The sequence below is a fragment of the Rhopilema esculentum genome, chromosome 4 (assembly GCF_057945365.1).
Source record: "Rhopilema esculentum isolate cy_ngs chromosome 4, ASM5794536v1, whole genome shotgun sequence".
Classification (NCBI taxonomy): Eukaryota; Metazoa; Cnidaria; class Scyphozoa; order Rhizostomeae; family Rhizostomatidae; genus Rhopilema; species Rhopilema esculentum.
Genome location: NC_142818.1, coordinates 12,779,375 through 12,806,683, shown reverse-complemented (window position 1 = coordinate 12,806,683; position 27,309 = coordinate 12,779,375). Strand labels below are relative to the sequence as shown.

The 27,309-nt window shown below is 34.8% G+C and overlaps 1 protein-coding gene across 1 annotated transcript in view; it reads right to left on the bottom strand.

Moving 5' to 3' along the window:
• LOC135690716 (uncharacterized) overlaps positions 1-27,309 on the bottom strand; it is a 36,547-nt gene that overhangs the window by 8,427 nt on the left and 811 nt on the right. The window contains exons 3-46 of the mRNA XM_065208353.2: positions 26,945-27,028; positions 26,671-26,733; positions 26,047-26,130; positions 25,543-25,626; positions 25,072-25,155; positions 23,732-23,815; positions 23,204-23,299; positions 21,807-21,890; positions 21,048-21,131; positions 20,213-20,296; positions 19,430-19,618; positions 18,408-18,470; positions 17,945-18,019; positions 17,385-17,468; positions 17,047-17,130; positions 16,439-16,501; positions 15,715-15,882; positions 15,255-15,338; positions 14,938-15,084; positions 13,258-13,341; positions 12,840-12,923; positions 12,022-12,105; positions 11,492-11,566; positions 10,807-10,890; positions 10,378-10,461; positions 9,851-9,934; positions 9,452-9,535; positions 8,759-8,842; positions 8,296-8,379; positions 8,061-8,144; positions 7,582-7,665; positions 6,835-6,918; positions 5,923-6,006; positions 5,527-5,610; positions 5,359-5,442; positions 4,872-4,955; positions 4,611-4,694; positions 4,170-4,253; positions 3,937-4,020; positions 3,273-3,440; positions 2,423-2,485; positions 1,520-1,629; positions 677-709; positions 202-243 (exon numbers count right to left, since the gene is read on the bottom strand). Of these exons, the coding sequence (XP_065064425.2) occupies positions 202-243; positions 677-709; positions 1,520-1,629; positions 2,423-2,485; positions 3,273-3,440; positions 3,937-4,020; positions 4,170-4,253; positions 4,611-4,694; positions 4,872-4,955; positions 5,359-5,442; positions 5,527-5,610; positions 5,923-6,006; positions 6,835-6,918; positions 7,582-7,665; positions 8,061-8,144; positions 8,296-8,379; positions 8,759-8,842; positions 9,452-9,535; positions 9,851-9,934; positions 10,378-10,461; positions 10,807-10,890; positions 11,492-11,566; positions 12,022-12,105; positions 12,840-12,923; positions 13,258-13,341; positions 14,938-15,084; positions 15,255-15,338; positions 15,715-15,882; positions 16,439-16,501; positions 17,047-17,130; positions 17,385-17,468; positions 17,945-18,019; positions 18,408-18,470; positions 19,430-19,618; positions 20,213-20,296; positions 21,048-21,131; positions 21,807-21,890; positions 23,204-23,299; positions 23,732-23,815; positions 25,072-25,155; positions 25,543-25,626; positions 26,047-26,130; positions 26,671-26,733; positions 26,945-26,953 (3,800 nt within the window). The 5' untranslated portion in view covers positions 26,954-27,028. The remainder of the gene's footprint in view (positions 1-201; positions 244-676; positions 710-1,519; positions 1,630-2,422; positions 2,486-3,272; positions 3,441-3,936; positions 4,021-4,169; positions 4,254-4,610; positions 4,695-4,871; positions 4,956-5,358; positions 5,443-5,526; positions 5,611-5,922; positions 6,007-6,834; positions 6,919-7,581; positions 7,666-8,060; positions 8,145-8,295; positions 8,380-8,758; positions 8,843-9,451; positions 9,536-9,850; positions 9,935-10,377; positions 10,462-10,806; positions 10,891-11,491; positions 11,567-12,021; positions 12,106-12,839; positions 12,924-13,257; positions 13,342-14,937; positions 15,085-15,254; positions 15,339-15,714; positions 15,883-16,438; positions 16,502-17,046; positions 17,131-17,384; positions 17,469-17,944; positions 18,020-18,407; positions 18,471-19,429; positions 19,619-20,212; positions 20,297-21,047; positions 21,132-21,806; positions 21,891-23,203; positions 23,300-23,731; positions 23,816-25,071; positions 25,156-25,542; positions 25,627-26,046; positions 26,131-26,670; positions 26,734-26,944; positions 27,029-27,309) is intronic.

Genomic DNA, 27,309 nt, shown 5'->3' with positions numbered 1-27,309 from the left:
AACGAGAAACCTTATTTATCTAAAGAATGCCTATCAGGCATATATGCCTGGAGAAAGAGAAGATGCCAGTCGCACCGCAAACTGGATGGTTTCAATACAGGTAGTCAAATTCATAGAAGAAATCCTAAAATGTAAATAATGTTGATAGGGGGGAGGGCTGGACATTCAACAAGCAAAACAATAGCAAACAATTGTACTTACTCCTTTTCTGCCTCCAGAGAAGCAATACTGCTATTTTGGTCTCTGAATTGAAAGAAAAAAGAAAACAGTTCGCAAGATTGTAAGTTAACTTCAGCGCCATTAGATAACGTTTGCAGAGACAGCTAAAGGCTTAAAAAGAACGCAATGGAAGCCAGGCAACACGCTTTCGATAACATCATTTTAAGCACAGCGAAAATTTTCAGTGAGAAATGAATTGTTTAAATTAATTGTTTAAAGCATGAAGAAAACGGAATCTAACCCTTCAAAAGATCATCATTTTCTATATAAACTCCAGGATTGATAATAAACTTTCAAGACACTTAGTAAGCCTAAAATCTGGTCTAGCTTTTTTAGCTTAAATACAAATAAATGGTTCTACATTCATACCCTATATTTGCGAAAATTCTCTAAATTAAAGCTGTTTCTTAATTAAAGCTGATAATCCTCGAAAAAACATCAATTAGAGCTGCTATACCGAAGTTTTGCTGCAATTTTTGAATTTCCTTCTCTGCAAAAAGACAAATAAAGGGTAAAAAAACAGAAAATAAACGCTGTTCAGTGAAATGTAGAAAGACAGCGGTTGACTTTGAATGAAATGCGAGAGATTGATAAAGGAATACGGGAGCAAGGTTGCTGTAATCGTATTCCGCAAGAAGATATCGTTAACTTTGATAACAATAAGAGTAAAAAGATGAGAGAAAACCAGTGAAAAGGAAGTTCACGAGCCCTGAAAATAGAAATTTGAAGTTTCAATTAAAGCTGTGTTTGTTTTGCGAGAGACAAGCTTCGATCAAGCAAAAGGTTTTGCTATTATTCACAGTAGATACGGGCTTTTATTTTGATAACACTAGATAAATTTTAATAAACTACGAACAACTGAGCACATGCTGGCAACATTATTGAAACTGATTTGAAGTTTCAACTGTGATGAAGAATTCAAGAAAGGAAGGAGATCACATTTGACATCGTTTAATTATGTAAATGTGCTCTGGATCGAGAAATCGCAATTTTCTAATATTAATAACGCGGAGCAATAAATTCAGTATCTACAGCTGTCTAAAGAAAAGTTCAGTAAGCTGTTTTTAGAAAGCATACAGATTTTCCTTCAAGAACATGACTTCCTAATTCATTGACAGTGACCAGGCGCTGTTTAGTCCAAAACACGACACAACAAATCATCTGCTAGCAAAGAGCAACTATTTTAACCATTCACGAGAAACAACATGCCAAGGATTTAAATAACTTTTCTGTACAGCCAGTGTGCAGACATTAGACTAAAAACATCTGAGAGCATCAAAGAATTCAATTCGTTTCAAACCTTTGCTCTTGAACCCAAGTGTTTACGTTCTCTACAACAGCCTCGCTTTCACGTGTCAGCTTGTCGCTATTGGCCCGGGCCTCGTTCAGCGCCTTTCTCGCGCCTTGCAACTTAAAATAAGCAAACAGATATGATTTTTTGTTTATCGATTGCATTAATCAGATATATATCAATACGTGTAGCAATGTGCAACACTCTTATGTTGTGCCAACCCCTAATGTATATGGCATAGGTATATTCAAAAGAAAATTGACGGATGCAAAAATCTGCGGTTATATTATAATAAATAAGATTTTCGTGGACCCCATCATGGGGAGTTAGCGAACAAAGACATAAATGATAGCAGTAAAATCTTAGAATAGGAGAAAATGTACAGGCAAGAAGTAACTGCTTCTGGAATAATTGAAGGATGCAAATCAAAATTTCCTAAAAATTTCGTATCAAAATGTCAAGATACTTCTGATATGAATTCTCATGTACATACGTGTATTGTTCTCGTACTTCCAAATGATAGAAAAAAATGAACTATGTTTTACATGCTTATTTCTTAACTGTAAGTCTTCGAATAAGCCACCAGGGGCTTATTTCGCCAAATATATTTTGGGAAGGGGCTTATCCGAAGGTGGGGGCTTACTAGCAGCAGCCAAAAACATTATCAGAAGAAAGTTTCTTGCTCTATTTGTTTCTAAGTTTCTTATTCGATCTTGGGGGCTTATTTCACAAACTTACTTTTGGTTCGGGGCTTATTCGAGAGTGGGGGACTCATTCGAAAGTAGGGGTTATTCACGGACTTAAGCTGACAAGGGAAACAAAATTTGATGAATGATAGTCGCAAATGTTTTATCGACCTTTATGTTGGCGTCAAGATAATGAAAGCTGAAAGCAAATTCAGGGCAAACTCACATCTTGGTAAGTGGTGTTGTATTTAGACGCAGCAGTCTTCAGCTCTTGCCGCAATCGCTCAATCTACGGATAGAGACACTAAGAATATCAGATAAATTGTCTAGAAGCAACAAATCTATTGACAAGTGATCGATACCGTGACCTCGATTAATGAAATATATATTCTGCCGATAGATACCATCTGAAATTTCAACGCAAACAACCGATTGTGCATTGTCAATGCACCTATGTTTGTGAAAGTAGCAGATATCTGTGAAAGTCATAGCTCGATTGCAAGTACAAGCATATTTTTCAGAAAAAGTTAAAATAGCAAAAATATCTTTCGGCAAAACACAAAGTTATAAAGCAATTCTATCTTTATTTCAAAATAGAAGAGCGATATAATTATTGTAAACACTGTGTGTCGAACAAAATCTCAAATGGTAGACAAAACAAAACAGATTTATTCTTGTTATCATGATAAAGTAATAAAAATTCACAATAAACAACACAAAAAACGATTCAAATTTTGATATGGTGGATTAGAGGCTATAAAGATATTATAAAATACGAATGAAAAAGAACGCTATAAAGTCAAGACTAAATAGAAAGGTAAACGAATAAAATATATAAAAAAGCAAAATCACATCTAAAATTTCACTGCAAAAGAAATATTCAATACACCAAACAAGTTTCAATAACTTGTTTTTAAAGAAATGATTGCCTCGCACGACTCAGGTTCTAAAATCATTTTAGTAGCTATGTCTTTGAGTTTTGAATAGAAAAAAGCAACAAATTGCATTAATGATCATCAGGTAATTGTTGATTGTATAGGGTTTAAAGAAGTAACAAAGCTGCACAAAAGCGGTACCTCTTCTTCCCTCAATTTCAGTTTCTCTAGGATTGATGCCAATTCGGTTTTCAGCGTAATTATTTGCTCGTCTCGCCTGGATAAATCTTTGTTCGATCTTTTAGCTCTTTCATGGGCTGCAGATAGCTGTTCTTTGAGTTCTGCCATGTTTGCAGAGGCTGACGTCACCTACAGAAAAGAAAAATAGAACTTGTGTTGCAGACAAACATATACAGCGGCGATGATCTTCAAGGGCAGTCATGTCGGTTAGATAAAACAATGAAAATCGCTGTACTTAAAGCAGAAATTTGATCAAACGATGTATCATAAGAAAGAAAAACATTGTAAAACATCAATATTAGCTATCAACGTTTGTATTTTAATCTATCACTTGAAATTTACTTTAATGTCCACAAGTTAGGCTTGAAACCAAGCTTGATAAAACAATTTTATTGAACTTTATTTGTCATTGTTTGATTTAAAAAGTGATAGCCTGACTCTCCCATGTTTGCTCAACTCTTCCTTTTGTGGTGTAAGAACTCTCAAAGACTCTCAAAGAGCTCTCAAAAATAGATTTAACGGGAGTATCGTGACGTCATTGCATATAAGCTGTCTGAAGAGTATCAACTAGGCTGAATCTGAAAGTGGATTTCCGGAGCTTCTTTTCTTTGATAAGCTTCCATACCTCTCCATTTGCAGTTTTCATTTTTTCTTGCGACTTCTTTAGCTCCGACTTTAATTTCTTAACCTTTTCTTCATACGCAAGAAACTAGTGAAAAACATGAACAGGATTAATTACAAACGGCGATTAAAACTGAAAGTACATACAAACGGAGAAATTCACATGAATCTAAAAGCAGCTCGTGGAAATTGATAACAGGACAAATTTAATAAATGAAGGTATTTTTTGTTGCCAACCTGTTGCTCCATTGCTTGTTTCTTCTGCTTTAAAGAAGAAACTTCACTCTTATGCGATGCGATTTCCTTTGATTTCTTCGATAGCTATAATCCGAAAAAAGATTTTCAAAACAGAGTAGGGAGACATCGGGATTAAATATCATCTTTAATAGAAAGAAAATTGCAAAGAACAAATCTGTTGAATGTTTAGATGGTTATTATAAGGAGATTCAATCAGAATTTCGACAAAACAAAGAGATGGCCATTTATAAAAAGTTCAGAGATGGCAGCCTTGAAAAAGGTAGGTTAATAATTGCCGAACAAGGAAATTAAGAAAGGATAAAAGGGTAGAGAAATAAGAAGATAGAATAAATACTTGAAGGTCTTTCAAGAATCAAAACGGTTCAGGCAAAAACGCTTCATAACTTTTCACGTAAACAACATGCATAGATAGACGCAAACCTGCTCCATGCATTCACGAAGGTTTCCTTGCACGCTGGACAGCTGAACCTTAAGGCTTTGATTTGCCTGTTCGTTGTTGGCTACCTGAAGAAAAAAATTTTGTTTACCTTAAAAGAATTATCTAATAAAGTTATAATTGAAGCATGCAGGAAGGGAGTGGTATACGAACTGCTGAAAATTGTAAGCATGGCTGAAAATTCACTCCTTTTTCAAATGTGTATATTAGCAGTTTTGAAGTGGAAATAAATCTAAATTTCTCACATCAGCTTGGGAAACTCTCGCTTGCTCTTTGACCTTGTTCAATTCGCCTTGCAATTGTTGCACAACTTCATCATGTCTTGAAAGCTGTAAGCAAGAACACATAGATTAGAATTTTCAGATGCTTTGGGAAAAACATGTTGAATACAAAGCAATAGCAAATTGAGATTATTGAAAAAAACATTTTATACAACAAGATTAAAAATGCTGATGAACCATACATAAAACAAATTTGTTACGATGCAACTTTATCTTAAAACGTCTTCTTTTAAGAGAGACAAGTGACCAAAAAAGACAGACCTCTACGAAAAGACAACTATGATTTGACAAAAGAAATAATCCTATAGGCACTTTCAGCATCTAAAGGAAGATTGAATGAGAAGAGAAACCAAAAAAAGGTTACAGGTATTCAAATACAATGCTGTATATAGAAAATGAGTTCTAGAAAATGGCTTGTGATTTTCACTTTGCAAAAAGAATTGATCCCTACCTCGCTGTTTTGATTTGATATCTTTCTTTGTGCTCCTTGTAAATCGGCACGAATAACTCTAACTTCGCCATCTTTTGTAGCCAACTGAAATTTAATCATTAAAGAATAAGTTGAGGAGTAAGGCAAAGGTTAAAATTCGATTAATCATGTTACATTTGTATAAATTACCTCTTCTAACAAGGATCGGTTCTTCTGTAGACATGTTCCTAGCTCTTCTCTCAGTTGAACATTGGAGTTCTCTTTCTCTTTCACCTAAAATTGAGATGGAAAAATGAGGTCCGAGAATCAACATAAATTTGGTTCACAGAAATATATTTTCCCTATTGCTTGTGACGTCAGAAAAAAGCCCTGCACAAGCGCGGAACATCTTAACATCAATACAACAGCCAACTTTTGCCAGAAACAAGTTGCAACTCATTGTACACTTGCAAATTTTCCAAATGCCATGTGCCTGTCTCTTTTTTTCTATACACAATGCAAAATAATCACAAAAAGGCCACAGCCACAGCTCATTTTTGAAAAGTATTTACATCAGACAGTCAAGCTGCGACCTCAGAAAAGTACCTGGATTTTCATATCTGTGGCTTGTTCTTTGAGGCTTGAGATGGTATCAACTTGTTCATTGTTTGCGATTTGAAGTTGTCGAATCTGAAAATAGCAATTAAATGAGAGATGCTTGCAAGGAAGCCTTCTGCTTGGAATAGATACCAAGGATAAGCAAGTGATAATCTAGTTTTACTTAAGATAAAAACATTTTGGCTTTTCTACGTGTTACAGAACTAGTATTTAGGTAATAGGAACCTTCCGTGGTACAGGATATAAAAATTGCTTTGAAAAAGCAAACATTTTGAAACATAGTACTAAAGCTTTCTATCTGACACTCTTCGGAGTATAAAACGTCAAAACATAGATCGAAACCATTTTATTCTGAGATCAAAAACTATTATAGATTTGGATATATGTTCAGACGTTTTATACTCTGAAGAGTGTCAGATGAAAAGCTTTAGTAACATGTTTCAAAATTTTTGCTTCTTTCAAAGCAATTTGTGATAGATACCGTGTATATTGTAAGAACATATTGACACCCATATCCCCGAGAATCCCACAAAAAACCCGCCTAACATCCCTCCTTCTTTAATGTACTGCCCCTTTTAAATATATATACACTGTAAGGAATCTTGAGAGTTCGTATAAAAACCGTTTTTCTCCCACAACGTGTATATTGATGGCAGACCAGAGGCTCACTAAAGAACAATATTTGCAAAACGTCCAAATAATGCAGCGAATTTTAACGGCATCTGTTCCAATAAGTCTCCGACATGCAAACACGATAACTGCTCTGAAATTCGTTCTACTCTTTTGCAGAACAAAACTGTTTGAATCTCCATGGCAAATATGTAGTCCAAGAAGAATTTCAACATAGTGTTGACAAATATTGAAAATACGAGCAAAAGCAAATTTGTACTTCTAATTAACCTGTTTTTGCGAGTCCTTTAATTGGGCTTGTGTGTTACCAAAGCCCTTTTTCAGATCTTCTAATATTTTGGTTTGGTCACCAAGCTGTAAAGGAATAATTGCAATACGCATGTTAGATTACGAGAGAGAAGCGAATCAGCGAATCGCAAAAATCGTAATAGACATTGTGATAATTAAATATTGAACCAAAGCATCGTCTAGACAGTAGGAGCCTCTTTTTGCATTTTAATATTCACAGTTACTCTGGTCAGATTGGTTTGGAAATTAGTTACATTCCTGCTTTCTCTTAAAAGCTATTAGCTATTATATTGATTTAAACAAATAAGCTGAATAAGCCTTTGGAAAAGCAAAAATTGAAAAACAGCATAGAAAAGCGTGAAAATTTAAGCTGTTTATTTTGAATTTGTATAATACTGATATTTTTTGCTTATCGAAAAGATGTCACTCAGGTTAACATGAACCAAATTGTACTCTTCATAAAGTTTCAAAAGCCAGCGTCTAGAAAAATGGCAAAACTGCGAAAGAGAGGTATAAGGAGAAATGAAAATCAAAGACCTTTAACCATCACACCCAGAAAATTCTTTATCTTGGCTGTTTCTTAAGGGAAGATTTTAAATCTTTATCAAATGACTCAAGAAAACTTTACAAAAGTTTGCAATTTATGCTGGTATAGTTATTGCTGGGCAGATTTTGATTTTAAGAACATATACTGTTTATTTGATAGATTTTTTTAATGGAAAATGATACCTGGGTTTGAAGTGCGTCTATTTGATGATGAGAATCGTTCAGTTCCATTTCATAATGCTGTATTGTCATTTGCGACTGGGAATTCTGAAAAGCAGAACTCAAAATTGACATATCAGAGTATTAAATGCAGTAGATGGTTGTCAATGGGCGAGGAAAATTGTAATAGGGGAACTATGGTAGATGTATCGGCCGTAGCACATGATAGCAGCTTAGAAGCTTAAACAGCTCTACCAGAGAGCTTTGTGAATTCAGTAAATTCCACTGAAAACTGCTTCTAGGCATAATGTCTTTATCGAATGGCACCAGAATTAACGCAATCTTGAAAGCGTTTATAAGAAACACAGCAGAAATTCCGATACCAAAAGAATAAGGAACCCTCAGAAAAAAATACCAACTCAAAGGAACGCGTCATGTTAAAGAAATGTTCAAAGAACTGAAGCCAACGGAAGTATGAAGATACATGAATCACACATGCGCACCTCATCAGCAGCATCTTTATATCGCTTCTGCGCAGCAGCACAATCAGTCTTCAGCTGTTCAATTTGTTTTTCGTAACCACCGATCTAAAAGAACACAGCTCATTATATTTGGGCAACCTGCGTTGACTTTTAGTATATACATAAAGCTGATTTAAAGATGAAGTGTTTGTAGTTTCATAAAGGGGATTTGTTGGTAATACTAATCTGATAATTGTTGCAAAATAGTTTTCCACACCTCCTGAGCTTTGATGTACAACTCATCATTCGCGGACACAAGGTCGACTTGCGATTTCTTGATGGACTTTTCCAGTTTTACAGCCTTGTAAAAAAAAATTAAAAAATTTTATGAAAAAGATATAAAAAAGTTTTTATGAGTATGAAAAAGATAAATGCGATGTAAATTCGCTAAGAGGAAAAGAAACCATACAATATTTTACTTCTCATTCTTCCATGAAGCTATCTTGTTTTTGATTCTATGCGCCTGATGATTCACGTGAACATGAAAAACGCACACGTGAAATTATTGGAACATGAAAGCTGACTTTTTATAGCTGGTTTTAATATAGATACCTTACTTGCTCTTTCAATTATGTCGTTGACTGCGCTGCCTATGTTTGCATAGCATAGCTTAAAATCATTTGGAAATGAAACAAGAGCTACTGTATACTTTCGTTTCTCATTCTACCTCGGCAACTTACCTCGGCAACCCTTGAACTTAGTTGCTCCTGTGTCGCAGCGAGGTTTCTTTCTAACAAATTTCCTTTTTCTTCATGATGTGCAAGCTACAACAGAATCGACAACAACAGGTGAAATATTTACAAGAAACAAAGATAAGCTGTAAAACCCCAAAAAGATGGTTCCAACTGTTTATTTGTGATCCTATACACGACCCTTCTGCCGGGGGAATTGCCTTTTAGAGATGCTGCTTAACCCTTCGTTGACATAATGATGAAAATTGATGGGTCTCTTATCTTCTGTATATATTTAGAGACTCCCATGTAGATGTTACCTACTATGTATAAAGTCCCGTTCAAACGATCCATTATTTCACCCAACACTAACCAACAATATTTTTCAAATGTTAGGCGCACAAATTCAGATAGGGTAAAATGTTGGATCTTTTAAATGGGACTTGAATAGGGCTTGTTTAGGAAAAATGACAATTTAAGAGAATATATGAAGAGGCTTGTAGCGCTCGGTTGCAATGAATTCTACCCTGACCCCTTTTGCACTTTGATAGTACCAATTACATACACTCCAAATGACTCATCTAAAAATCGGAATATTTACGAAATGCGATTCAGTAGATATTTCAAGCGCAATCTGATTAAACTCACTAATGCTGTCAATGGGATGTCACTCAGTGTCATTCATATAACTTGAAGACTTACTTGTTGGGCAGTGTCTTTGTATCGCTGCTTGCAATCACTAAGTTCTGTACGCAATTGGCCGAGCTCAGTCGATATAGAAGCATTCTTAATTGAAAAAAAATCAGCGATTAAAGGATAGTTGTTACAAATAATTCTTATCGCCTAAAAATTTAACTACAATTAGTGCAGCAACTTCCAACAGAAAGTATGAGCAAAATATCGCGATAGGATATTGTAAAAAAAATTTAACATAATGTCATATGCTTTACTTTGAAAAGGATGAGAAAACCACATGGATCAGAACTAAAAAGTTGACCTGTACCAAAGGAACATTACATATGAATATTACCAGACTAAGGCATTGCTAATTAGCCGTAGTAGGATCAAATCGTTGCAACTATCTTTTAATTCGTTACCAACCTCCCTCATTAAAGTTTTCTTGTCTTCAAGTAAATTCTGCAACTGCGAATGCAGCTCATTAATTGTCTGTTCACAATTGTAAAGCTGCAATACAAAGTAAAGAAATTAATAGCACATGCTACAATCAATAAAAAATAAACGAATTTAGAAACTCGCAAATGTTAGCAAAGTTTTCAGCTCAAAGAACTAAATCAAAACAAGCCTCTTTAGTAAAAACTAGAACATTCTAAATGCTCATATATTCAATTTTTTCCCAAAATAAAAATTAATGCAAGAGGTTTATATGTATGTTAATTTCTATATTGTCCCTTATTTGTTATCTGTCAGCAGCCTCTCCCTCCCTCCCTCCCTCCTTCTCCACCCCCCACCCCCAAAATACTATGTGGCTTTATTGTACTGCTATCATATCTACTCTGACATATCATGCCCTTTATTTTCCATTAAAGATTACAATGAAAGATTACAATTTAGCAGCCTTTATACCATTACAGAGAAGTTACTGTAATTTGAAACTGCAATATAATTACCTCGTCATTTTTCAAATTGCCTTCTACCTCTTTGTCTGACAGCAATCTTCTGAGCTGATTTGCATCTTTGTCTAATTTGTTCACCTGCAATTTAAGAACAGCTCTTTAAAGATTCGGCTTAAAAAGTACATTTGTATAAATTGAGTTTTCCTGTGCCATGACAACATGGTGGTACCAAGGAACCGTACAACAAGGACAGTTCAATTTGTTAAGAGAAAACTTGCAAGCAGTTTTGCAGACGCAGAATCAAATACGTATACAAAGCAAATCAGGACACATAGATATTAAACAATTTAATAAAATTTTGTTAATGCTGTTTGTGGTTGTTGCTACTGGTAAATTGGTGCAAATGTTTTTTGTTATTGTTGATATTGTTGCTGCTGTTTTCGTGGTTGTTGTTGTAGCTGTTGCGATCGTTGATAAGCATACCTGTTGAATCAGCTCTTTGTTAGATTCCTGTGATATCTTCAGCTCTCGCTGCAGACTTTTGATTTTATCTGTATTGATTTCGCCCTATGAAAAATTCAAACGAGGGAACGGATTAAATCGCCTCATAGAATTAAGCTACTGTCACAACTCTGATGAAATTACTCAAAATGGATTGCCTGACGATTGCATTTAGCAAATAAACAAAAGCCTAAAAGTGGAAATTAAAAACATAAATAGACAATCGTTTCTAGGTAGAATATGGCCTGTGGGTCAACCAGAAATTACCCCTTGCCACACCCCCATTTCCCCGTCACAAACCAAGAGCTGAATGGAAAAAAATGCGGGAGCGAGAATCGCAATTCAAAAGGTCAATGCAGCAATTCTCTAGTACCCAAAAGATTTGAACCAGCCTAAAATTTTTATGAATAAATCAAACATTTTTACTAACCTATTTCTTAAAAAACTTATCAAACGATTGATTCTAATTAACAAATGTCCAACAGGCTACCAAAGCTAAGTAATTCTATAAAGGTTGGCCTGACCAAGGGTTACCTCGTATCCAAGCGCATTTATATCAGACAAAAAATGACCTTACATAATAAATAACAAAGCACATATCAAGATATGACTATATACATGTGAATTATCATCGATGAATAGGGACACATCACAACCCTTGAAATACCTCTGACTTCCTGTGCTCCTTCTCCTCTTCAAAATTCTTCCTCAGCACTTTCATACTATCACTCACATTGGTAAGCTAGGATAAAAAAGTTCTCTTTTTTGACAGCATACAAATATTGGATAAAAATATCATAGTTAATTGTATTTGTTCGTTCGATATTGTTGCTCCGCTTCTATAGCTGTGCTTGATATGGGTAGAAATATATCTATTTGAGTTCAGCACGCCTCTTACATTCCATCTTTTCTCACGCAAAGACAACAGTTAACACATTCAAATACTAAACCACTTCTTAACAGTCTAGCCTTCATCATTCCGTAACAACAATCCTGGCCACAGCGGTCCAGAAAAGCGACCCCCCTCCACACTTCTGGAGAAAACGTATCTTAATAGCAGATATAACAAAATTGGGCTTGGAGAGTGATGCAAAAAAATCATAAACTTCTCCTGTACACAATTGTACGTATGACTTCTTATTTAATAGGTACTACTTTATCATACACAACAATTAGCAGCAAAACAATCAATCCAACCTTTTCATGCAAACGTATTCTTTCATCTTCCAGCGACCTCACCATGTTTTGTGAACTTCGGAAATGACTTTCAAGCTCTTGTATCTACATTAAAGACAAAATATATGTCAGCAACACTCGCGCAACACGCGTTGAATAGATCATTTCTATGGAATAACCAATCGCTATTTCCATGCAACAACTTTCCTATCTTATCAAGGCAATGATGCAGTCACGAATTGAACTTCATTGCAGATTAACTCAGCAAAGTAAAGCGATTGCGAGCCAACATGGGGTCCCTTAAAAATGCTGTTTCAGCTGAAGTTATCCGAGGATAATCTAGCCACATATAATTGTGTTTTGCTTGTGATTATAACCAAAATGTTCAATCTTCTGACAACAGCAGGAATCAACTGTTATGAATACTGAGTTAAAAAATTCAACCTTAAGATCAAAGTCTACTATGAGAGTTAAGGAACACAGGTAACATTTTCATTATTAACTATTTCGTTACTCAAATTCTCTTTTCCTGAAGTTTTTGAACGATATAATTTTTGTGTTGTGCTTTAAAATTGAATCGGTAACCCTGAAATTCTGTTATTGACAGGAATTAGAAGATCATCAAAGCTGACGTACGTTGCATAGAGTTGACCAACAATGTACTTCAAAGTATGCAAAGATATGCTAAAATGCATTTCACAATATAAAGAGTAATTTGTACTATTTTGCGCATGATAAACATATTTTGGTAATGATTCGTGTTTAAGTGCAAACAACATTCCTTGTTATAATTCATCCTTTTTGCTTTAGTTGTTCAAAACAAAATAACTGCAACACACCTGATCTTTTTGCCTTGAACATACATCCTTCACATTTGTTAGTTCACTTTCTAACTGGCGGTTTGAGTTTTGGGAGGACTTCAGCTGCAAAGTTGAGGAAAATCCTGACATTAGAATATCAAATTTGTTACCAGTATTCGAGTTTATATGACGGCATAAAGCCGGCAGTTCATTTTTCTCCAAGAGGTCTACCTCGTATGAGAAAATGTTGTTTGCCTTCATATCTGCTAAAATTATGATAAAGAAAAATACACTCGCACTCAACGAAAATTTAGATCCGTTTCATCCATTTACTATAAGCCAACGATTAAAATACCTTTGTAATACTCAAAACATATGGAAGAATCAAAGGATTAAATCTGAAAAAGATCAAAAAATAATCAAAAACATTTCAAATCTTAAAGCCTGTACAGCTTACCTCTTCCTGGCCTTTTCTGTGCAAATCTTTTAATTCCTTATTGCTATTTTCCAGTTTTGTTATTTTCGCATTTTGAGACAATGTCTAAAACAAAAAAATTAATTTTTACAATGTCTTTTTTAAGCTACAAAGAAGAGATTCTGAAAAATGTCGTCCGCTGGATTATATGAATCTTGCGATGAAAATTTGATAATAAACATTAGAGAGGAACAAAGTAAAGCTTTGATATATCTTGTGATGAAGCCCCGTATGCCTTCCCAAAATATTGGTTGACGTTACTTTATCTTCAAATAATGCTCTTTTTTAAGCTACAAGGAAGAGATTCATATCTGGGTTCTATGATTCTATGGATTCTATGATTTCTTTTTTAATATTCTATATATTCTATGTATTTTTCTATCAGAACCCATGATTCAAATCGGATTTATTTGCTTTCGATCGCTCCTTGTCGCTTGCGTTGGTCCTGATTTTTATGGTTTGAGATTTCCTCTAAAGGGACAGGTTATTGACTGGAACTATAGACTCTTCAACAACAACAAATTAACAACCATAAATCTAAGTAAAGCAAATCACAAACTGGCAGGCATTGCTTTACCTTTACGAAACTCCATTTTTCAAAGCAATTTTAAAATTTTATTCTAACCCGGAGCAACATTATCTAGGACAGAAAAGCCACTGCATTTCTCTTGAGTTAAATCAAATGATAAGTAGGAGATTTAACTTTATTAAACTTACAAGATGAGCTTTGTATTTCCCATGCTTCGTTTTGAAATAAATCAAAGAAATTTCGCTGCAACTTTTTGGCATACTCGTATTACAATGGTTTATCGAATCGGTTTCTTTGTAAAAAAACTTTCAACAATAGAACAATGGAATTATTCGAATATAGAACAAAAGAAGACAAGAAAAAAGTTCGTTTTCGAATAGTTTTATTCTCCTGAGACGACGATTTAAGCTGCCATTATGGGGGTAGAAGTCGTGAAATTTTTTAAGACCCCGTTTACACTGCGCCGGATAAATTTTGTCCACTTTGCCCTTCCGTTAACACTGTGCCGGATAACTGCAGTCACATGACCTAAATCATGCACAGAACGCCCAAAATAAAGTCTTCTCTTGGCAACAAAATAATAACAAAATTCCCGCCAACGTAAAAAGACTTCATTCTCTCTTCAGAATCATCTGCTTCTCTTTTAGACCAAATCCAAAGATATTGTCAATACAAATTAGTTTGTTTTAATAGTTTGTTCTTGAAGCAAAATGACACTGAACTAGCAACGAAAGTAGGGAAAGCTGACAAGGATACCAATTTTACATGGACTGGCAAGATGCTGCACTTTTAACACGAGTATTTATCGACAACAAGGCAGCCAAGATGGCGAATGGTCTTGATTGGGAGACAGTGAAAACTAAATTGGATGAAATAGCCAATCGCTTTCGATCAAGATACGATGTGAAAAAAATTTATCCGGATAAAAGCGTTTACACTGTACCACATAGCTATCCGAACTAATTTAATCCATTTTCCTAGATGAACTAATTTTGTTCGGATAGTCGCTCTCAAATTCGTACGGATAGCGTGGGTCTAGTGTAAACGCGACGCCTATCTGAATTAATTTTTATGCGGATAAAATTTATCCGGCACAGTGTAAACGGGGTCTAAATCTCGGATTTTAATCCAACCTCTTTTTGTTTTTCTGCAAGTTTGTCAGTTAGATCTTTCAAAACTTCTTCGCACCGATCCAGCTGCTTTTCACACTCTTGATTTTTTGACTGTACTTTCACGATTTCTTCTTCCATTTCCTTAATCCTCTGAAATTGGTTTTCGGACTAGAAACAAATAAATGAATTATTGATAAAATTTGAATAAAAAACAATTAGGATAAAGGTGCTCATAAAATAATCTACCAGAAATCCAAAATCGAAATAAGATCAATTTCTGAAATTATAAAAGGCAAAAAGCTGCCGAAAGGTTTTACTGAATTTCAGAATCATCTTACTTGTTTTGACTTTTCTTCCAGTTGATTCCTCAAATTATCAAATTCAATCTGATATCGAACGATTTCTGCATCACGAGTCATTATCTGCGGGAGAAAATACAATAAATTGGGTACAAGGTGTGATACGAACTGAATAAACGATTGAATAAATTAATCCCTTTTAACAGCGTAAAGTTGGATTAAAAAAATTTGCGAAAAACTTTGCAATCTGTTTACGGAACCTAAGAATAAAACATTTGCATGAAGAAAAATGTGTTCATTGAATAAACGAATAAATTATATTGCTAAGTGTTGTAGCCTTAACAGCTGACATTAAAAAAAATTCCACAAATTGGAATAAATTAAATCACTCTTGTAAGGTGACATGAAGTTGGTTTTGCGCAAAGTGGTTCATTTATTTCTATGATCTAAAGCTTTGAATTAGTGACATATTCGTTAAAACGCTGTGGATGACACAAACCTTTTCCTTGGCCTCCGTCAAACTGTCGTCTAAAGCCTTCATGGCACCCTGGCAATGATCTACTTTATTTTTCGTTTCTCTTAACTGTTCTTCAGCATAGTTCAGTTTGCTTTCAAGTTGCTGGCAATTTATTTGTGAGCTTTGAAGCTCATTTTCAGCACTGTTCACCTTTACAGAAACAAATAGAACCCACAATAATTTACCTTTAAGTAACTCCCAGTTTATGTAAATTCTTAACTGTTTCAGATATCTACCTTTTAACTAAAAATTGTGTTTCAGAATGAGCTTAATCTGGCTTGAAAGATCAATATAAACGATAAAGAAAACATTCGTTTGAAGCAATCGACCCTGCTGAGAAACAAAAAATAGAAATGAACTGATTTTATTTCCAAAGCTTGCAATGAAAGCTCTTTCATTACCAATCTAAAGGCTCACCTTGATGTGACTCAAAAACTGTCTAGCATTTGAAATCATTCTCATTCACAATCTGCATCTACCCTGCTCGTTTCGTCATTACAAATATACTACTTCCGTTTACATATTTCTAAAATCTTAAATCTTTTTCGAAACGACGAAATTCTAGTGGAGCTACAAAAATCACAGCAAATTACCAAAGATAAAGATATTCGACCTAAGTAAGACACCGGCAATGTTCTAAAAAGAAGGAAAAATTCAACCATCCTTCTGCATGTAGCAGGAATGAAATTGAAAATAGCTAAGTTACCTTTCGAGTCAGATCTTCGATTTCCCTATCTCTTCTTCGTAAACATTCGACATTTTGTTCGTTCTTGAAAACAAGATTTACATTGTTATGTTATACAAATTGTTGAGTGTCCAATTTTCATTTAACTCAATTTCTAATAATGGCAGGGATATCAGGGCGATTTCCATGGCCCTCGAAATACAGTATGCTACTACAAACAAAGCCCCACAGCAAATTATTGGCAAAAGCCTCAAACCTGGTCATGCCACAAATGGAATATTTTATGAAATGTTTGCTAAACAGTTGGAAACTAAAAAAAGATCATCTCGTATAAAAATCAAACAAACCTCTAGTGCAGAAAAATTTCAAAATAGTTACAAAAAGCTGATCATATAGCCAGAATAATTCGATATTGTGAGTAAAGTTAATATGAATGCTCATTTGCATAGTTGCTTTGATCAGGAAAATACAAAATCAGCTTTCATTTAAAGAACATCATATCATATCAGTTACAGTCAGAGAGTGTGATCATGAAGAAAGGATTTCATTGACAGCAATCTCAAGTTTCTACCCATTTTCTTTGAACAGTTTATTTTAAATCAAACAGTCCAGTCCTGTAAAAAACTCACCTCTTGTGTGATCTCTTTCCTTTGCTTCTCTGAAGTTTGTACATTGCTTGATAGATTTTTAACTTTCTCTTCTGATTCCCAAAGCTAAATAAGATGAAAGAATATAGTGTATATTGGTATGAATAGAGACTAGGGATGGAAATGAGACTAGGGATGGAAATGAGACTAGGAATGGAAATGCCAAATCGTGCCTTAATGCTAGTGCAACAGAGCTAAACACTCGGACAGAGATGCCAAGCACACATTGTGAAGCTATGGGTTTAGGGTTATGATGCTCTTCGCGCTCAAAAGGAGCGTACAAGTCTGTTATCTCTATTCAAAAGGACATATTTTCAAACCTGTCTTTGCAGCTCATCATGCCGTTCGTTGAGTTCATCCAAGTCACTCTTCACTTCACTCTTTTCGCATTGCAATGCTTCAATCTTAAACCGGAAAAGCATGCAAAAATAAATTAAACGCAAACAAAAAAGCTTATAAAAATAATAAAAAAAACTGAATGATAAACGGGTGTCAGATTATCATGTATACCAAGTAAGGAAAAATTGCTTTTAGGTAAGGGACTAAAACATAAAAAGAATTACTGGCTTTGAATTTTCATCAGCAATAGATAACTAGTGGATGTGAGAATGTTTTTGTCCAAACATGGCAAAAAGCAAAAAACAACGAGAAGAGTATCACTGATGGGCGCATTATGATTTTATGTAAGCAGTTGTCCAAGAACGTTTTACCCTTGGTTTTAAATCCACCTTGTCCCTTTCAGTCCAAGTAGACAGATAAAAGGCCTGGAATAGACTTAAAGATGCCAGCGACATGGTTGCTGTCTATTCATTTAAAAATTTAGATTGACCGCAGCTTGCATCATCAGGGAAAATTACAAAGACTTGCTGCTTTAACAAACCTCGCTTTCGTAATTTTTCGCCTCGATTGTGTAAGTATGCTCCATTTGCTTGATCTTCGAAACCTTGCTTTGAGTCTTTGAAAATGAAGAAATATTAACTTTGCGCATGTGAATGGGAGTTATTCTGTTAGCGTGCACAGGAGTTCTCTGTTCATGGTATGACATTATTGACTAGCTTTGAAAAAACTTAACAAAAACAATATTTTGTAAGTTAATGATGGTGGCATTGCGAAGCCAAACTGACACTCCTATAGTCTTCTATTTCCAAACAACAGAGTCAATTATTAATGCTAAAAGATATCAGTTTAATTTTGATCCAAGAATAAGCCGTCCTCTTCAATATCAATACAAAAATTCAAGTTGTTTATGACAAATCTTTAAAAAAAAGCAACGATAAGTAGTTCCTAATTTTAATAAGAAAATCTTTAAAAAGAAGACGCAAAGACAGTATAAGGTTCCTGACCTCTTCAGAAAGCCGAGCGAGTTCACTCTGCAGTCTTCTAATTTGGTCTTCCTGGTCTTCGATCTACACAGCATGAAAAAAGTTGTTTGACAGTGAGTCTAAATTAAAAGCCAAATAGAAAAATGTCTAACATTAAGCAATAGCAGACATGAACACGCCCAGGATCTTTTAGGAATTTAGTCATTTCCTGCAACCCTGTCCCTAATAATGCCTCTTATAACACAACAAATAGCATATTAAAATAACATAGAACAGCATTCTTTATTAGTTCTTGTTTTGCATCTTTACAGAAACAGGGGAAACCGGGTTTCAAAGCAGCAATGCTAAAATATATCCATTGCATTATCAATGTGGGCAGCAACAACGGAGACATTTGAAAAAACAGCATTTGCTTTTTCTATCGCGGAAATTTCATATGAGCAAACCGAGGATGCATATAATTCTAACCATTTGATGGTGGGAACGGTTTTTGATTGAGCATGAAGACTTTTAAAACATATCAGTATCGATGGGCCCATTTTGCGATCCCAAACAGCCAGATTCTTTATAAATCCAACCCTTTAATACGGTCATTTGTATTGTGAGGCAAAATCTTGCCTTGTAGATGTATTATGTTTCCTCGAGTCAAAAGGAAACAATGACACAGCAGACACCCTTTCTGGTGTGATTAAGACACTCACACAGCAGACACTCACACAGCAGACACTCAAAGTGATTGGCTTGAACGCAAAACGAACCAGTCAAAAGTCACCGATTTTTTTTGCAAAATGGTGATTAAGGCCCAAGTACCCAGGACTTCCGATTCGTTTTGTTTGTGGAATAGTTATTTAACATATTTTTGTATAACTTTATCTACATTTCCAGATGTCTATTTAAGAGAAAAGTTCGTTAGGATGTTATTGTTAATTTCCACCCATTAAACTCCAAAATTTTACCCTTCCTTGTTAATACGGCCAATTTCTGGTGGCCCGTTAGTGGCCGTATTAACGGGGTTCCACTGTATACACAACCGAAAATCAAACCTTAGCTATATTTTCTTCCCGATCTGACCGAAGCTCTTTGAGCTCTGCCTTCAGTTCCTTGATTTGGGCTTTAAGTTTGGCAAGCTCTTCATCCTTTTGCCCTAGCTCCTCCACAGTATTTTCGAATTCCTGCTGCGTAGCGTCTAGTTCTGATTGAAGATTTAGAATAACACCATCTTTATGGGCCACCTGAAAGGAAAGAAATATTTGAGAAAACATGAAACTTATGACCAAAATTACATCAACAAATGTGATACCAGGCTGTCTGTGAAAAAGACAAGGAACTTAACCGTTATGAATCTGGAGTTTATAAAAAAAATATTGAAAAATTATGTATCTTGACGTTAGGCGTTTCGAAAGCAACAATTTTCGGGCGTATCGAAACCGTTATCAGTGAAGACAGATCTTAAAAAACTGAAAACTGAAATATTCGCACTAAGATACCACTTATTATGAACACAGGAGTTTTTTAAGAGAATTTAAAGCCAATCGACAGGTATTTGAGTGGGCTGAGCCATCTGTCATCAACCACACGTCAATACTACCCACACGTTTGTTGATTGGCTAATAGTTGACTGACAGATAGCCTATGCCATTTCAGTATCTATCGATTGTCTTTGAGTAATAACTGCAATAATTAAATAACCACATGATAATTTGAATATAGGTTTCAGCTCACTCAACTGACTTCTTGTTGTTCCTTTAATCATAAAAAAATTCAAATAACTGATAAACTACTAACATTTCAATGCGAAAAATTGAGAAAATTGAAAAATTGCTTACTTCTTGAATACATGTTTTATGCTTTTCTTGAGTGAGACTTAGCTCCATTTCAAGATGCTGGATTGCTTCTTCGGACTGCAATAGCTTGGGGAAAATAGAATATTTACGATATGCTCCTCAAAGTTTGGAAAATTTCAACGAGCAGAAAACTGCAAAATCAAAAGTAAATAATGGATACTAGAAGGTCTAACTTTCATAAATGCATTAACTAAAGCCATACCATAATAGCACCTTACCAACATAGTAGAATGCAGACTAGAATGCTTAAATAACTGTTCATTCATTCATCACTTCATTCAACCGAAAATGGAACACTTTCATAACAGTAGTATTAGTCAGTTTAGCAGTTGAATGTGTCTGATGATAATTGTAAGAAAAATAAATCCCTTCGTTTGTGATGAGGCATGTCAATGCAAGCAATCTTTAAAGAATATCAAATCAATACATCCCCATATCATTTTGGTGAGGGACTGTATTGCGAAAGGTATGAAGATACAAATAACTTTGTTAGGCTGACGTGTGAATATAGAATAGCCTGAGAATTGCCGATGCTGCATGCGCTTAAACGATGACTTGATAACTGATCAATGGGCGGCTTGCAGAAAAACGAAACATTGCTTTCGACAGAACAGGAAACCCTTTAAGATCTTTACTTTAACTCGTGCCAGTCCCTTGCCATTCGTGTCAAGTCTCGATTTCGTCCCTTATTTTCAATATAATGTCCACTTAAAGGTAGAATTTCTGCATCCGCGATATAACAAACCAGTTGAATTCAAACTGTTGTAAGTAGAATTTCATCGCAAAATATAATTTCTATGACTTATTTGACAATTACCTGCGACTGAGCTGACTGGTATTTGTCATGAAGATCCGATTGCTCGTTTTTCACTCTTCCTAGGTCTTCCTCGGCTTTGGACAACTAAAACAGTGAAACAAGCTATTCACAGAAACGTATTTAGAAATATACCTTTTCAAGCTAGGCTGCACCCGGCAAACCGTATCTGCACCAAACATTAACAGGAGGCATACTGCTTAGATAGATAAGTAAGAGAGCCAGAGGCATCAAAACTTAAAATGGCAGTATGATGCCTCCGACAAAAGGAAACAATCTGTATCGAGGCATGTCTCTAAAAAAGAAATACTTTCAAAACAACAGAAAACATTTTTACAAAAAATTACTTTTTCGTTGCAGAAGCCTTGTAGAAGCCTATTCATTATCTCCTGGTAGTAGTTCAGTAAGATAGCAATTCTGATCCTGTATCTTTGCGCTGTATGGAGGTTTCACAGTACTTACTTCGCTGGATAGATTGTTTTTTGAGCGTCACGCCGCTCTGTCATTGATTGGATAATAGGCTTGATCTATACCTAGTCTACACTTGATCTTTACATACAAATGCACACTTTTATCTTTGAACAAACCCTTTCAAGAAACCCTTAAACCTTAAACCTAGAGTGTCATCAAAAGGCCGAAGGAAAAGATATCAGCTAGATGGCTTCGAAATTTCATTTTTTGCGCGAATCGGATCGAATATCTCAGTGGCTCAAACCTCCTTTATACGGCAATTTTCAATAGATAAAAAAAACAGAATAATACTTCTTCATAAACATCCGCGTATCTTTGCTGCGCAGAGGCAAGTTCTTCTTCCAGTTGTCTGATGCGTTTCTCTTTGACGGCAATCTGTAACATTTACAATTAAGTTCGCTTAAAGAATTGCTAGACCTTTTCGAAAGAAAAAAAACACACAAAGGTTGAAACAAACTTTTATGAAATTCTTGCCAGGGGGTGAACAGCTTTGGTAAATACTCAACAAAATTGATTCAAATATAGATTTAGGCCCTATTTCGCTCAAATGAACGATGTTTGAAGGCGACTGACTTTTCACTTTATCAAATACTTTTGTGTTCTTAGTTTTATAGGGGGCTTTATCTTGAAAATTTTCATTTTTTAATCATGTATTTCTCAATGTTTGAACGGTTTCTAAAATTCTCATAATACCCAATTCAGAATATCCAAATGAATTGAACAATTCCCTTTCAAATTAAAATCTGTAATTTTTTTTATAATACAGGCAAAAAAACGGAAGTTGAGTGCCGAAGGAAGAGAAGCATTCAAGACAAACATATTTCCCATTTAACATCTCATTTCGAAATCAACAATGATCTGTTAAAAAGTTTCCCTCTAATTGGTACAATTCATAACTATAATTCCATCAAAATAAACTTCATTCGATATATTTTGTGCTAACACATAAAATAAAATCCTTTCGAAATCAAAACACTTCAAAAAACTATGAAGAACTCATTCGCCTAGTGATTACATGTTTGTCATGAATGCAACTTTCCAAATTAAATAACACTAAATATATACATTCGCAATCATATTGAAGAAAATGAAATCAAGCTTTCACAGCACTTGAAAATCCTGAACCTGTTAATTCTTGATAATGGCTTTGAAAAAAGCAAACATTATACAACATAGTAAAAGCTTTTTCGTCTGACACTCCTCAGAGCATAAAATGTCAGAATAAGGGTCCGAAAGAACACGATGAAAGATATATATCCAGTTGTGGATCGAAATAGGCCAATCAGAAAAACGCAAGCACAAGACCGGTATAGTTGACCAATCAGTGCTGCGAGCCTGATTGGTAGTTGATAGATACAAATTGGCTTGGTACATCATTCTAAAAAGCAGATTTATGAAAAAGGGCATTGTTTGATTATTTGGATCACCCTGTGTAGAAAGCCTCCTACCTCCCTCTTAATGAAGAATACAGATGACTCTAAAGTTTTGTGGGTAGGATCTAACATCGTACAACGTAAATCCTTTATTACAGCAGGTCGGTACTATTTGCTATTCACTGCCTCTAGACATGCTAAAATCTTCATTTGGCTCTTATTTATATCGTTTAGAATCAAGAATATATCATGTCAGCAAGACGTTTTGGATTATTTTCAACTACTCGGCGGTTTTTGCTTATCTAAGTGACTTACATCATCAGCTGATTTTCTACGAATTGTCTCAATGTCTTTACTTGACTTGCTCAGGTCCTTCTCGAGTTTCTTGATGCTCTCTATGTGTTTAGAGATCTGTAAAAAAGTGAAGGGTTATTACGAATGGAATAAATTACCTTCAAGAAACTGTTTAAGTCAATGCCTTGCTGAAAATGGCATGAAATACACCTAGACTTGAAACATGAACAAACGAAAATAAATACCTCTACATTCTTCTCAAATATAAACATAAATATAAAAATATCTATATTCTATATTTTATCGAGTTTTAATCTTTAGAAGATATGGTGTCCTCTACCGCTAGAGAGAGCACAGATACTTGAGATGGAGAGAACTTCAGGCAATAAGGGTAGCTTTGGTCCAGCTCTCCTATAAAAATGTCAAAAGATAGGCTTTCATTGTTTTCAAAACCACAGAGAAAAAGATGTGGCTATTTGGGAAAACATTTACGAGCCCCTCCCTACTTAATTTATCAAATTTCCATGATGAAAATATAAGCTATTCTACCTCCTTTTGTTTATCCTTCTCTTTCTCCTTGAGAGACGAAGCATCCTTGCTTAGCTGGCTGATCTGATCTTCTCGTTTCGACAGCTGAAATTTACAGTAATATTGATATATAAATAAATATATAAAAATATATAAATCGACATATAATCAGGTCAATTTTTTAGCAACCCTACACTCGGTTTAAAGTTTAATGCATACAAATAAAAACACAAAATTTTCATTTGCCATTGTGAATCTTGCATAACTCAATAAACATGATCGCATCAATTTGTGGTACAATACTTTTAGGTCATTCCATGCTTGGATAATAGAGTTCTACGTGTGACGTCATAAATAATCAATTTTTCTAATTTTTCTAATTTTCACCATATAACGTAAAGGAGAACCATGAATCTAAGGCCCTGTTCACACGATACCGGATTCATTTCGTATCGGATCACTTTTCGTATCGGATAGGCCTTCTGTTCACACGATGACGCTTGGATCCGATACGCTCCGTATGGTTTTTGCGGAGTCAAAATATTCCGCTGTGAATGTGGAATGGAATCATATCGGATCGCTTTTGAGCTCGTGTGAACGCATGAATCCGATACGGTTTCGCTCCGGAACCTCTGTTTCGAAAAGGCAGCTTCGTTTTCGAGGCTTTTAAAAACAGTTTGGCACTCTTTTCAAGACACAAAATGACAATAGATCGCAGTTAAACACTAAATATGCTCCTTGCGATGATGATGCGTTTCACACGATTAATGCAAAGGAAAATTAGATTGTTTAAAAACTGAGTGAATCCGATACGAAATTAATTTACAGGGTGAACAGGGCCTAAATATGCAAAATCAGTAAAATATGTCAAAAATTGAGATTGATATGGCCAATGGAAGATTTAAATTTTGCTAACGGATTACTGTTATTTTAGGTCTACTCAAAAAATTATGGAAAGAGACCAGATTATAGTGGTCATATTGCAGCCAAATTTTACACATTTAACTTATTTTGTACACCTAGAGGTATTTCATGATGCTCTTTCAGATAACAAGATCTAAATGCAAAATTTTTGAACTACAGATTTTTGTGAAATTATAATTTAAGAACACTACTGAGGTAAATCTCTAGGAAGGATTCGAATTGTAGTTATTTCACGCTGGCAGCAAGCTCCTTCAAAATTAAATTAAACTTGAAGAGATAAAATGTAGAGTAACTTTGCCTCGTTGCACACATATACAACTGGACAATTAAAATTATTTTCAGATTAATTTACAAATAGAGCACATGCAGAAACCCAATAGTAGAATTTAATGATTTTCGGAATCTTTAAAAAACAGAAAAACTAGATCAAAAAGTACCTTATCTATAATATCTCGATGCTGTTTCTTCAAATTCTCCAGCTCAATCTGCAATTGATCAACGACCTCCTGCTTCATATTAATCTAGAATAAGAAAAAATGGTCAGGCTCTCACTATACCTATATTGCTAGAGAAGATCCGTCCCGATCACTCCTTTCATAGCTTTACCCCTAATATCTGCATTGCTTTTAATTCAAAATATTCGAGCTGTTGCATTGTTGATAAGCTTAATCGTACAAAAATTGAAACAGAATTGCTTTTTCTAGATATCCTTCTCGTGCTTTTTATGGCTGCTCAAAATAATCTAGCAACACTTATGAAATAAATATACACCGCTAGCTAGCTTGTCCATACCGATAGCAAAATAACATCAACTGGAGAAATCTCAAGCCAAAACAACAAAAACGTTCTTAACCTTTCTGAAGCTGCAATGCATATATTGAAATTTCTCAAACAGACCAAATACATACCTCGTGAGTACGAGCTTGTTCATCGCGTTCAGCCATATTTAATTTGATAACGAGATCTCTTATTTCATCTTCAAAATGCTCAATCTTTAATTAAAGAAAAAACAAACATCATAAAAGAGCCAGCTTGGCAAAGAACAATCAAAGTAACAACTTCAAATAAGGGATTCTCAGCGAAAAAGATAACCAAAATGGGGAAAAACTTTTAGAGTTCTAGAAGGAATGAAACCTAGCATAACGAATTGAACCAAACTCTTTAGTATAATCACGTTTGTTTTTAATAAAAAGTTAGGCAAACTGTTAATATGCTTATTTTACATGTAATTACATGCTGAATTATATTCATTGTGTGAAATTTCATCATAGATAGTAAAATTCATAAATTTATAGTTCGGACAAGTAATCTAAAAAAACGTTTAGACTAAGAAATAAGCCTTAAAGGAAACATTTAAAATGGTATGATAAGGGATTGTCTTGAGTGATTTAAAAACGCCAAAGAGGACCAACCTTATCCGTGTATTCTTCTTGTTTCAACTTTAAGTCATTAACCTTGGTCTCCAGTTCATTTACAACGGCATCCCTCTCAATCAACTGCAGTAAAAAGATGCACTTGATAAAAACAACTAAAGTGATTGCCTCAAAATTTAAAGCAAGGCAATTTTACTCTACACATTGGAATGTCTTTTGTTGAAAATCTTATAGCAACAAGTGGTGGATATTAAATGATATCAGTAGAGTTTGATATTATAACTTCACCAGAAAATATATTTTAATTTTGGCAATATGTTTTTTATTTTAACCATATCACTTGAAAAAACGCCATAGAATACTACTTAATGTACAAATTCAGCTAATTCTGCTCAAAGCTAGACAAAATATGACTGTTTGACTGGGAAAATGAATGCGTTTATTTGGCTATAGGTCAACTATTTTGCACAAATTTGACTGCTTTTTCATATGCCAGCTATTTTTCATATCTTGTATTGTAACGATCTTTTTGAAACCAAGTTTAATAATTCTCTAACAATAGCTTTTACAATAACATCACATTTGACTTTTTGGTGAAAGATGTTATAAAAATGGCAATGCTTTAAAATAAATCGTCATAAAATTAAGTAGAATTATTCGTACCTCTCGCACATTGTTTTTGTTCTGTTCCTCTAGCTTTGCAATGCTTTCTGCGAGTTCGTTTGCCTGAAGAACAACGAAAGATAAATGCTTTAAGACGCATCTGCACACTAGCTGTAGTATAGGTGGTTTGAATAAAGAATGAAATGCTTAAAACTGACAAGGAATTGCTCTTCCGTCCGTAAAGTTGAATAAATAAATGTGAGAAAATAAGAAACCAACAAAGTTTTTGATTGCAAACATCGAATCCGGTTAATACCTTGCTGAATAAACCTACCCTCTCCATGTATTTATTTCTATCCTCTTCCAACTCGAGTTTTTCTACTTTCAACTTGTGAATAGCATCTTCTCTTTTAGCAACCTGAAAAAAAGGAAGGAAACCTATTAACCCTGTCCTCTTATCAATAAATAAAGCGTTCACAGATTGATCTAACAAGCCCCTTCACACATAAACACAAACACACGTCCTTTCTGTGGCAGCAGGCAGCATCATAAAATCTTGTTTCTGAGAACAGCAATAGCATTGTGTACTAAAAGTTGATGCAATAGCGGCGAGGATTGTGTACCCAAATTTCCCAAAGGGCAGCAGGAGAACAAAGAAACACTACGAAGTACAAAGGCTTGTAACCCACAGGGAATGCG